This window comes from Onychomys torridus, chromosome 1 (assembly GCF_903995425.1).
Source record: "Onychomys torridus chromosome 1, mOncTor1.1, whole genome shotgun sequence".
Lineage (NCBI taxonomy): Eukaryota > Metazoa > Chordata > Mammalia > Rodentia > Cricetidae > Onychomys > Onychomys torridus.
This window is the reverse complement of record NC_050443.1, coordinates 157,824,406-157,837,790: the sequence shown is the minus strand read 5'-3', so window position 1 is coordinate 157,837,790 and position 13,385 is coordinate 157,824,406. Positions and strand designations below refer to the sequence as shown.

Sequence of the window (13,385 nt, the reverse complement as noted above, 5' to 3'; positions counted from 1 at the left end):
GCTCTTGGCAGAATAACCAAGAAGGGATAACTGCCAGACATTCATAATACAGCCTGTTGTTACCTGCTATTTCTTTCCCCATAAAGTGTGTGTGTGTGTGTGTGTTAAATTTTGCTTTCTGGCTTTGGAGCCTGAATGGTGTGGGAAGTCCTGTGGAGAATTTGTTCTCCACCAACACACTGTTCAGACACGTAATTTTGTAGCCACAAAAAAGCTGTCAGTGATATAAGACGTGTTTGTTCCATGGCTACAAATGTTCCCACATGACTCTATGGCAGTTCAAGAGGAACCATCTGTAAGCTCTGCCCTAAGCACAGGGACATCATTCCCTGTCTGTTCTATCTCACTGAATTGTAGCAAACACCTAAACCAAAAAAAAGATTCTCTGCTAGCTCTACCTAAGAGAGAGTCTTACTCTCTCTTCAGGTCACAGGGAGTTGAGTAGGGTGGTGGTAACAGTTCATGGCTGGTAGGTCAATGTTTTTCCAGAAGGTAAATATGCAGACACTCAAAGGAAATGGAGCAATGGAGTGTTTTCATAACTAGCTCAGTACTAGTTTAGAGTCCAAGGCATTGACTTCACATTCTTCCAGATGTATCCACTGACATTGAATAGCTATAGGGAAGTAGATGTGATGGAGAGAAGCCTTGATCCTTACATCTTGAATGTAAATTTCCTTTTATTATACCTCAGTTGGACATTATGGATTCTCACTTGGCTCCTTTAGTTCTTGAACTTGATCTAAGGATGCCTAATCAAATAGTGTGTCTGAGACTATGACCACTCGAGAACCTTTTTTGTCACTCTTTGAAAAGTAGTCTGAATAAGCACAAGAATTACCAACCATTGTAGGACAGATTCATAAAATGTTAAAAGTATTAATCACAAATACAAAACACACCTAATTCAGAACACACCTCTGAAATATTTGATCAAGTCTTTGCATTCCTTCTACTCTTCTATCTTCTTTCCATTTTTAAAATATTGGATTCAAATTTCTCTATGGGTTAAAGCAAGGTAGATCCTTATGACAGTGATGATACAACAATATTCTTTATTTTAGTTGTCAGAGCTCAGCATGCCACAAAGTTATCTCTCTAGAGGATTCTCCTCATAAATGCTACTTCCTTGGAAGTAGAGGTAATCATGAAGGCTGACTGACTGGTTAGAACTGACACACTCCCATGAAATCTGCATTGCAAACATCACAGCCTTGCTTTCCACTACACACTATCATTTCAGGGTGTCAGGGAAGTTTGCTCTGTTTGGTTATGTAATAAATACCATTACCTATGTGACTTAGTGAGCAAGAGTCTTTGTGGCCTTCATGGTCCACACAAGTCAGGCCCAAACCTCCTTGGTGATGTCAGCTCTTCTCAGAGTGTAGGGCCTCACCATAGGACATCCTGTGGTAACAGGTGCCATATGAACTATGCAAGTGTGCCCACCTTCCCACATTGCTGAGCACCTGCTGGCTCACCTGAAATTATCATGTGGAATGAAAAAGTCTTTTTTTCTCTTCTCATTTTCTAATCCTGTTGCACAACTGAAAAAAAATCACTGTGATTTTTATTTATCACTATTTATATCTGTACATTTGCCCTAAGGAAAAATTCTGCTAAGTGATAAAACAATAATATTGAGTCCACGTTTGTTTAATACATGTATGTTTTCAGAAAAAAGAACTTCAGTGTTGTGAAGATTCTAGAATGTTGCAAGTCTAAAATCAAATGAACTCAGGACATCTTGGCTTCCTTTGTAGCCATTTTTCCCAACTCTTCATATGGCCTTTCATCTTTGTGACTATTAGGTAAACTTTTTGAATATATAAATAGATCCCTAGCTTCTAACAACTAAAATACTAAGAACATCAGAAAGCACCTGAGGCCTGTACCTGAAATTTCTCCATACTTTATAGTCACCTTTCCTAATGCTTCCAAAGACAAATTTGGCAAACATATTCCATTATGGTTTTCTTAAAAAATGTTCCCATGTTGGAACAAGGTATTGGGGAAAACATCCCAGTTTTCCAGCCATGGTCCTGCACATTTAGATCCAGAATAAACTATTTCTTTTTATTCCTTAAAGTGAGAGCTATTTCTAGACATAGAAGAGAGTCTATTTCAGAAGAGAAATATGACTAGGAGTCAGAATGAGGAGGCACCACCATGGCAAAAAAAGAGGGTGTTTATAATATCACAGTCATGATATACTTGAATAAAATGGCATTGTGAAATATATTCAGTCATGTAATGAATATATGCCAGTAATTTTTTCACAAAAATATTAATTTTTTTAATTATGTGATGTTGAGGAAAGAAGAGACAAAGCTAACAAACAAAATGTAATGAAGGGTCAATAAAATGTTTTCCTAAGAGTCAACCCATCTTGATTGAGTTACAGTGATTAGTTACACTCCATTCATCACCAACAGCTCTTTTCTTAAAAAGCAAAGAAAAGTGTAGACCAGTGAGCACAGAGGCCCACCTCTCCTTAACTTTTCTTTGATTCTTATATTCTATAAAAGGAAACGTTGGTCCAAAGCATCATGCTGACTTATAAATGTGCCAGAACAAGTATTACTCCAGGCATGAAAAGAAATCTACTGAGACTGTTATATTCAAATCCATTCTTAGGGATTTTAGAGCAATAAGATTTGGGCAACAAATTATTGCTTTGGTCATTGTAAATAATGAGGATAACCATAATCTTGGGTTATCAAAGTTTATCTTAGCTCCCTTTGTAGCTATTTTTTTAATCTTTGAACAAGATTACAAAACTTGAGCAAACTTTTCTGACTTCAATGTTAAAACAATGATGATACAATTATTAACTAGATTCATGTTTACTGTGAATGTTAGTGATTATGATCAATTAGTATAGTGCCATAATTCACAGTCAAGAAAGTGTGATGGATATAATTAAACTGAAAGATTTGTGAAAGGAAGGGGATCAAATGCAAGAGGTAAGTTAAGTTCCAGATGTCCTCTTAGGCTCAGGCATTTGAATACTTGCTACCCACTTAGTTGTGCTGTTTGGTGAGGTTTTGTTCGTACCAATTATTGTTATTGTCTCTATAGACTACTGTGCTTATCTAGCTTCACATCTGCAGCAGTGTGATGGGGAGAATTCTAATACTTTTCTTTAAGAATGTATGGTAAAGCCTGGGGAGTAGAAATGCCCATTACATGGTCACTTTGATTTCTATATTCTTCCAGCTATGAGCAGTGAGACACCGACAATTCTTTCTGTCCAAATACCTTTAAAAAAAGGTTTTTCACAATTGAACTACACAACACTGAAAAGCAAATGACTTTCTTCAGCTAAAAGCTTAACATATTTTCTGATTCCAAATGTGTGAGTGATAGTTTTGTTGTTATCTTAGTTCTATAAATGGCCAAAGAGTAAAATAAGGAGCTGTAAGGCTTCCGCTGCTGATCAAAATATGCCCCAATGTTTAATATAGCAAAGAAATATTTTAGATATGCATGACCATGGTAGTGCATAAATATATCTAGCCATTGCTACAATGTAGCAGAAGAATTGTCAGTTTGAAGTCAACGTAAGCTGCATAGTAAGACTTTGTTAAAAAATATATTTCATAGAATATACAAACTATCCATAAGTCATAAATTCCTACCTGGTCACTGGTCACTAACCTGAGAATGTAAAGGCTGAGGAGTTTTCTTCCATCTCAACATTAACCTATTGCTTCTCAAGAATAGTTGCACATTATAAATATGTTTGTTTATTTTTATTAGCACTATTTGGACACCAATCAGTATCATTAAACCAGAAATTCAGATGGGTACCCTGTAAAGAAGGACAAGGGTAAAGAAAATCTTGTTTTTCTCTATCAAAAGCACAAAGTGTGCTTGAGAAAGAGATTAAAGGTTATCTGATTGATCAGTCAGTGACATTCAAAGAGGAACATGTTGATTCAGCAGGTAGTGTTATAAAGGCTCCATGCTGGCTGATCACAGCTGTGTCAGTGAGGAGGGTGCACATGGATCCAGTCGTGGTCCTGGTGCTCAGTCTCTCCTGTCTGCTTCTCCTCTCACTCTGGAGACAGAGCTCTGGGAGAGGGAAGCTCCCTCCTGGTCCCACCCCTCTCCCAGTTATTGGCAATTTTTTCCAAATAGATGCAAAGAACATCAGCCAATCCTTGACCAATGTAAGTATTCTTTGTGCTCCTCTAATACCTTGAGAAAGAAGATAAATTAAAAACTACTTTAAATGAAAAGCTAGTAGAAAAGGAAATACTGCTATAAATAATCATAAAGTCAAAACTCTTACACTGTATTGTATACCTCATTATGTGTACACCTATATCTTGTCAGGAATCCAGTAATGAACAAGGATTCAGGTGAAAAGATATTCACTTCATTGTATTTTTTTTTTTTAAAAAAGAGGAGGGACTGTAGGAGCATGAATTGTTGGGCCCAAGATTGGGGGAAGCACAGGGACAAATAGCCAGACAAATGGAAGCACATGAATTATGAACCAAAAGCTGTGGAGCCCCCAGCTGGAGCAGGCCCTCTGGATAAGTGAGACAATTGAATAGCTTGAACTGTTTGGAAGGCATCCAGGCTGTGGGACCAGGACCTGTCCTTAGTGCATGAGCTGGCTGTTTGGAACCTTGGGCTTACACAGGGACACTTTGCTCAACCTGGAAGGAGGGGACTGGACCTGCCTGTACTGAATCCACTAGGTTTAAATGAGTCCCCAGGGGAGTCCTGGCCCTGCAGGAGTTGGGAATAGAGGGGAGGGGCTGGGGGAAAGGTGGGGGCGGGAGGAGGGAGGACAGGGGAACCCATGGCTGATGTGTAAAATTAAAACACAAATATAATAATAAAAAAAACCACAAAATTGCAAAAATTGTGACTATTTCCTATCTCAAAAAGCAGCCTTTTCCATTATTTTTGGTTGAAGATCAATCGTAAGTAATATTTTATTCAATAACTCAGGTAGAACTTTAGACATACATTTTACTGAGGTTGTCTATTTGATGCTGGACTCTAAAGAACTGATGCCTAATTTAAATAAATACCAATGGACATGAAATAAAATAAGACATGTAAGTAAGAAGCCAACTTTGAGCATATTTGGTGATATTTAAATCAAGTTTTCATTTTTGCAAAACCTAAGACTGGGGCTAGGAATGCTGCCAGAGAAGGAGCTGCTTTTCCAAGAAATATTACATGCCTATGGTGCAGCTTCTGCAGTGCCCACTCTCTGTGTGTGTAGTAGCTGTTGCCAAATCTGGACTGCTCAACAGAATCATTTGTGATGACTTACAAGTTTACATTTCAAAACTAAGTGGACCTAGCTTTTTGCTATATTTCTGCATGATATCATCTAATCCATTTGTCTACTTGTCTATTTTTTGTGAGTATCAGACTGTGTATATCACTATAGCTCTATAGTATAATTTGAGTTCAGGTACTGATATACCACCAACAGTATTTTTACTCCTTAGGAGTATCTTGATTATTCTTGGTTCATTGTGGTTCCATATGAAGTTCTCTGTTGTTTTTCTAAACTTGTAAATACGGCATTAGAAGTTTGATGTATAGCATAAAATCTATAAATATGGTAGTATGGCTTAGTAGTATGGGTGTTTTGTTCCTTGGTTTCTGTTTCTTCTCTGGTCTTCTAACTAGAGTGGCCTGTGTTTGAATAGAGTCTCCACACCTGTAGGCTGGACTTCTGTGGGTCAGAGTAGAGTGGCCTCTGTTCAAACAGGGCGTTTCTGATGGAGTTGGGGGACCTGCACATAGTAGGTAGGATGGGAGGGGTGATTGTGGGTAGGGTGGATAGGCACTGAGAGAGTGGGGCAGTCAGAAAGCAGGTGGGTGGCCTACATGGAGTCCTGGTGGCCAGCTTCCTGCCAAATGTTTTGATGAGAAAATTCATTGTAATTCTTATATAACAACTGCCTGAGCTCTGAACCATTACAAGGTGATCAAGAACTGATAATCACTATATTGTGATAAAAATGGGCCTCAGAAGAATTTGAAGCTGAGTTTTGCCTGAATAAAAAAATATTAAAATACCAATAAAACACTGATAATACAAGTGTGAATGAGGTTGACCCCATGGTGATTAAAGTGACTTTTTTGTTAGTATTTTCATTTTTCCTTCCTATTTCCAGCTTTCAAAAGTCTATGGCCCTGTGTTCACCCTGTACTTGGGCAGGAAGCCCACTGTGGTGTTGCATGGGTATGAAGCAGTGAAGGAAGCTCTGATTGATCATGGGGAGGAGTTTGCTGGAAGAGGAATCTTACCAGTGGCGGAAAGAGTTACTAATGGCCTTGGTAAGTAAGTGTGCACGTTCATGAGTGCTGCACAGTGCTTACAGTGGAAGTGAGACTGAAAGGAAGGACTGGACTTCTTCCTTACATACACTTTGGACCTCTATTTGGTTGCCACCCATCAGATCTTTCATTTGTCCCTAGAATCTATTTTTAGTGTTTTACCATTTTTTTAGGCATTCTTTTTAGCAATGGAAGCAGATGGAAAGAGACAAGGCGTTTTTCACTCATGACTCTGCGGAATTTGGGGATGGGTAAAAGAACCATTGAGAACCGTGTTCAAGAGGAAGCACAGTGTCTTGTGGAGGAACTAAGCAAAACCAATGGTAAGTGTAGGATTATGCATTTACATCTTAGTCTAGGTATATGTGTATGTCATGTTGATAACATCCTGTTGTAAATTTTTTTTTGTTTTTACATCAGAAACAATGAATATAGGTTTCATGTTAATTTTCTGCTGAGCTGCAGAACTACGGAAATTACACAAGTGTAATTTCTCTTTTTTGGGATTATTTCACCAGAGAATAAGTGCTATTGATAACAGTGGCAGTTCCCAATCAGAGGATATTCATTTTCATTTTCTTGGACTACAGAGTTCTGAGCAAATTTAACTGGGCAGCACAGAGATTCTTCTAGGCCAATGTTTACAGTCTGGGGTAACAATGATGTGATTTATGGATTTCATTTCTTAGCTGAGTTAATAGAATGTGCATCAATTATTGTGTCTGCAATAGCATGTTATCAAAATTTTATTGCTATTTGTTTAAAACTTTTTATTACATTGTGGATCTTATACAATGTGTTTTGATTGTGATCAGCCACCAACTCCTCTGAGATACACTTCCACTTTTCTCTACCCTACTTTGTGTTGTCTCTTTATTTAATATCCACCAAACTTCCTTTATGGATGACATATATGATTAAGAAAATTTTTGTTAGTACTTTCAGAATTTAGTACTTGTTTAAAAATATGTTTTAATTGAAATAGAATTACATAATTGCTCCCTCTTTCTCCTTCTATCCCTTCCCAAATGCCCTCCCTTGTCCCTTTCTCATGCCTTTTACACTCTCTAGTTGATAGTCTCTTTTTCTTTATTACTGTATATATATATATATATATATATATATATATATATATATATATATATATGTACATGCACACATACATGTAAAACCTCTTGAGTACTCTTTGTTGTTGGATATCAAATATATGATTTCAGGGCTGACTACTGTGCGCCTGGGCAACCGATAAAAGAGCTTAAGCTTTGGAGAGGATAAGTATCTTTATCCCAGGAGCCATTAGTTATGTGGAGTTCCCTGTCTAGGGGAAGGACTCAGTGAAAATTTTTCCTTTGCACTTTAGAACAACTATTGATTTTGCTATTTTTCCATTATTGTTTTGCAGTCATTTCTAGGACATACTCTTTTATAGAAGACTTCTTGATATTCTTGTTCTCACAATCTTTCTGCCTTGTCTCCTGTGATGTTTCCTGAGTCATAGATGTAGGAGTTGTGATGTATTTCTGTCTGTTGAGGCTGCTATCCCCACAATCTGTTGTTGTCTGCATTATATCCAATTGTGACTTTCTAGGATGGACTCTATTTGCTGTAAAAAGAGATCTCTTTAGTAAAGGGTGGTAGCTACACTTACCTATTCATATAAGGATGTGAACTTAGAATGTAGGAAATTATGAATTATGCTTGTCAAGCTAACCCAGTAGTGGGTACTTTTATAAGGACCATCACTTCACTAACCCCACAAAGTTGTCTCATTTTTTTTATCATATTCAACCTCCCTCCTCAACTTCTTCCCAAATCTACTCATCTTTTTGTTCATAACCATTTCTTTCAAATTTTTTCCACAAGGCAAATTTGTGCTGTTCAAATATTTTTGTATGTGTGACTTTCCACCAAAGTATAGTTGATTTATCAGGGTCTGTACTCTTAGAGAAAATTGACCCTTCCTTTTCCAGAAGCTAATATTTGCCAATAACATCTATATTAGGGGTAGAACATAATGCTCAACTTCCATCTCCATGTTAGGTTTTTTTTTCTGTCTTTGGCTTGCACAGATCTTGTGCATAGTGTCATATATTCTGTGAGTTCTTTTATGCATCTGCCCTGCTGTGTCCAGAAGACATCATTTCCTTGTAGTCATCCACCACCTCTGGCTCTTATGCTCTTTCTGCCACCTCTTCTTCAAGGATAGCTAAGTCTTTTGAGGAAAGAGTTCATACATAATTTACATTTGGGGATGAACACTTTGCAATCTCTTTTTCTTTGCACCTTTGCCCTTTGTAGCATCATCATCTATTGTAAACAGAAGCTTCTCTGATGATGGTTAAGAAATATCTTGTATGTGTGTTTTTCTTCTGGATTGTGTTTGACTTACTTAGGGACTACACTCTTAAAGAAAATTGAGTAATCTTCTCTTAAGAGCTAAGTACTGCCAGCAGCTTCTTGATTATTGGTGGGACTTTGTTCCTACTTCTCTCCATACTGTGATTTGTTCTTTCTTAAACATACATGGGTCTTGTGAATGTTGTCACAACTGTTTTGAATTGACATGTGCAGCTGCCTTGATGTGTTCATGAGACACTGTTTCCTTTTCATCACCCATCACCTCTGCCTTTTTTCTGTCCCTTCTTCTGTGATAATCCCTAAAATTTAGGAAGAGGCAGTGAGTTACAGATTTCCCATTTATGGCTGAGCATACCATAGTCTTGTTTTGCTCTGTGCCTTGAGTGGCTGTGGGTCTCTGTGTTGGTCATCATCTACTGCAAATAGGAGTTTGACTGATATGGGTTGAGAGATATAATAATCAATAGATATCATTGTAATTTATTTGGAATTGATTAATACTATGCCAATTCAGCAGAGTGATAGTAGATTCTCCCCTAAAGTGGTTGATATGACTAGGCATAGAACCTTGACCTGATATGGGATTTATCTCATGGAACAGGAATAAACCAAAAAAGAATGTTGTTTGCAATTTCCACAGTGTCCACACACACTTTGGCACCAGTTAATATGTCTTGCCAGGCAAGTTGTTATTGTAACTTGCAGAGTTTATAGCTGGGTGATATTGATCATTACTTTTCTCTTCTGGTAGCCCACACAGCACCTTCCAGCACTATGAGAGCTAGCCTATATCAAAAATTTTAGGAGTCTAAAATTAATAACTTAATGATGCACCAAAAGAAATCTTCACAGAAATGAACAAATAATACCATAAGAAGTTAGATAGATAGAAGCCTGGGTGTGGTAGTGCATGCTTTTAATCCCACCACTCGGGAGTCAGAGACAGGTAGATATCTGTGAGTCTGAGGCCAGCCTTCTCTACATAATAAATTCCTGGAAACCAGGGCTGTCCTTTTTTAAATCAAAACAATAAAGAGAAAGTAACAGGAGGAAATAATAAAAATCAAGGATGAAATAAATTAAGGATGTAAAAACAAACAATATGCAGATAATCAATGAAGAGTTGATTTTATGAAAAGATTAAACAGATTTTTAAAAATTTCAAATTTAACCAAAAGAGAGAGATGGACCAAATCACTAAAACTGCAGATGAATTGGGAGACATTACATCACACATGGTTTCTCTGTGTAGTTCTAACTGTCCTGGAACTCACTCTATAGAGTCTAGCCTCAGACTCACAGAGTTCCATCTGTCTCTGCCTCCCAAGTGCTGGGATTAAAGGTGTGGGCCACCACTTCCCATATCAGGCAGTTCCATGTGATCTGACACGCTCTCCTAGCCTCCTCACATAAAACACACACACACACACACACACACACACACACACACACACACACACACAAACACTCCCTTGAACACATGCATACAAATAATAAAATTGAGAAAAAAGAAATTTTCTTATGTGTTTTTGACCTATAATACATATATTTGATACTTAAATATTAAGCATTAAATTGGCATAGCAATTTGATAATAGTGATTGGAAAATGTTTACAAAACTGCAAACTATACTTTTGCGCTAATATGCTGTGAAGAGTTTTATTGAACATAATCATCATTTACTTCTTTTAAAAAATAAATATTTTGCTGCATATAGTTTGGGCTTCATAAAGGCATTTCATAGCAGTGTCCCTTGTGCTTTGAACATGCTAATCTACCATCACCTTTCTGGCTGCCCCATGCCCATTTTTCCTATTGCATCCTCAGTCAGCCTTCTTTGTTATACTTAAAAAAAGATCATTTATGTTTGTTTTAAGTGTATAATTGTGGCCACTGGTAGTTGTATCAGGACTTATTCTGGATACATGAACTGGCTTTTGGGGGCCCATTCCTATGGTGGGATACCAGCTCAGGATACCTTGAGGCAGGGAAGAGGGGCTTGGTCCTGCCCCAACTTGGTATGCCAGCCCGAGATGTCTCCTCAAGGAAAGCCTTACCCTTTATGATGAGTGAATGGGTGTTGGGGTGAGGAGGAGGTAGAGGGTGGGGCAGGGGAAGGTGAGGGAAGGAAAACTGTTATTGGTATATAAAAATAAAAAAAATTAATGAAAAGATTTTTTTTAATAATGGCCTGCACATCCATATGTGCAACACTTGTGTGCCAAGTGTCACAGAAGATAGAAAATTTTGTCAGATTCACCTCAAACTGGGGGGTTACAGACTGTTAAGAGCCACCAGGGGGGTGCTCAGAACTGAACTTTGTTCTCTAAAAGAGCAGCAAGTACTCTGAGCGCAGAGCTATCTGTCTGGCACTGACCTTGTTATACTTTGCATCTACTTTACAAATAACTCATTTACATCCTATGGAGCAAATGCATTGTTTTAAATGATGAAATAAGAAAAGGGAAGTCTCTATTACCACCCTTATGTTGTTTCCCCCTCTTGGAATTTAACTATATAATAAAAGTTTTCCTTTTATTTAGTGATGCAAACAAATCCACATGGAAGTGGCTGCTCTTAAAATTACACATTATTGTCGTGTAACCAGGAGGAGGAAATCTCCCCATTTTTCCTTCTACTACCAGGACTCACCTGCAGTGTTACCATTTACTCCTTCCTTGGATCAATACAATTTCATTGTGGCTGCAAATCTTCCAGATGTACACTCTTCTATTTAAATCCCAGTGTTATATGACACTTAGGCATTCCAGTGAGAAACAATTCTGTTCTGAATACTAGAAATTTCAGATTTATAAAACCTTTTGTTTTCTCTCAAGTATCAGATAGGTAAAGGTGTAAAAATTAGTGTAACAGATACAATCTGTTCTTATTTAAGTAGTAATGTTGAGGCTACCTCAAGGTTAAGATAAAAGTGATATGTGCACATAACAAATACTTAGCTATAAGGAGAATTATAGAAAAGATATGGCTGAAAACTTCTAAAGACTCTTTGCCTGTTAATAAACAAAAAGTCTCCTTTGTATATTTTAATGGTATTTTTCTAATTGTTTCTAATTAACCAGGCTCACCTTGTGATCCCACATTCATCCTGAGCTGTGCTCCATGCAATGTCATCTGCTCCATTATTTTCCAGAATCGGTTTGATTATAAAGATGAGGAATTTCTTAACTTGATGAAAAAAATGGATGAGAATTTCAAGATTCTGAGCTCCCCCTGGTTGCAGGTGAAGTCAAGATCTTTTCCTTTATAGAACATGCATATAATCTTTCATTCTCATAGTTCAAATTCAATGTAGACCAAGAAGTGAGGTGTCCAGACATCACAGTTTGGAATAATATATTATGGAAAGAATATCTGGAAGTAAGGTCTAAACACTTTGCTATACAAATAGCAAAACTGAAAGGCAAATGCCAGACTGGCTCAAGCCTGCTAATTTCCTATCCATTGATTTTCCATCTGATGTCCACAGAACTGTCTATATAATATATTATTGCATTCACATCTAGATGTGTGGTCAGTTGTTCTCAGGACATTCTTCCAGGCATAATTCTTATCCTCCTTTTAATGATTAAACACTTCTTCATCATATTACAGGAATATTTTAGTTTATAAAGAATATTCTCTTAAAGGAATAAGAATATTAATGGCAATGAAATCTGCCAGGAAACACTGAGTAGTTTCAGTGGTTTGAAGTGTCAGCTGGAATTCTAGTTGACAAGATGCCAAGTAGAAATGAGAAGATGAGTGGTTTAATGCTGTGTGGCCCACACACATGTTCTCATCATTGTCCTAGGCTGAACTGGCATCTACTGTACTTTCCATAAAGAATGACTGTGACATGGGTTGCCCAGTGCAGCAAGGCTTCAGGCAGTTGGGCAGTACAATGGCGAGCAAATGTGTGGTGTGATATGGGAAAGAGAAAGATGTAATGGTTCATGTCCTGTGGACAGGGGCACATCAAAAGAGGTGAAAGCAGTGAGCAGCTGGCTGAGGTTGGTGACTTGATTGCTACCCAGGGCCATGGTGATATCTGGGCCTTTGCTGCTGCTAGGACCCATGTCCGGGTTCATGTCTCGATGGCAGTCATGGTCTCTGTTGATGATCCTATTAACAGGGGTAGGGTGAGCCAGCCCCAGATATGTGAGCTTAGGCAGTCTGCCCCTGCCCCTCACCTGACATATGGTACCTTGGGCAGGGGAGAGATATCCCTCCAACCGCAGGTAGGAGAGCGGCCCTTGCCCCTACAAGCTGCAGCACCCTGCCTGGGCAGCATAGAGCCAACACTGTTGGCAGGGGAGTAGGTGAGTCAATCCAGAAGTTGTGAGTGTGGGAGAGCTGGTCCCACTAATTATCTGTCATGTGGTGGTGTGGTTGAGATAGAAGTGCCACCTTTAGTCACTCCTTGCAAACTGAGGCAGAGTAGGGAGGTGAACCCCACCCTTACCAGCTGCAGCATTCAGTTAAGCAGGCCGTGCTCCTAGCATGGGTAGCACAGTAGAGCTGAACCTGTTGGCAGAGGCATGGGTGAGCTGACCCTGAGCAGGTGAGAATGGGATAGCTGACCACACCTCCATCATCTGCCATATGGTGGTAATGGAAAGGGCAAGATGATCTCCCCACTGCTGTCTGTGGTGGGTAAGAGAGCTAATATTCCCCTTACCTGCTTTAGCACCTGGAAAAGTGGGCT

The 13,385-nt window shown here is 38.5% G+C and overlaps 1 protein-coding gene across 2 annotated transcripts in view; it reads left to right on the top strand.

Moving 5' to 3' along the window:
• Window positions 1-4,007: 4,007 nt before the first annotated feature.
• Window positions 4,008-13,385, top strand: part of LOC118587272 (cytochrome P450 2C26-like) — a 48,250-nt gene continuing 38,872 nt past the window's right edge. For both annotated transcript variants that reach the window (XM_036193118.1, XM_036193109.1), the window contains exons 1-4: window positions 4,008-4,175; window positions 6,156-6,318; window positions 6,492-6,641; window positions 11,761-11,921. In XM_036193118.1, the coding sequence (XP_036049011.1) occupies window positions 4,008-4,175; window positions 6,156-6,318; window positions 6,492-6,641; window positions 11,761-11,921 (642 nt within the window). The remainder of the gene's footprint in view (window positions 4,176-6,155; window positions 6,319-6,491; window positions 6,642-11,760; window positions 11,922-13,385) is intronic.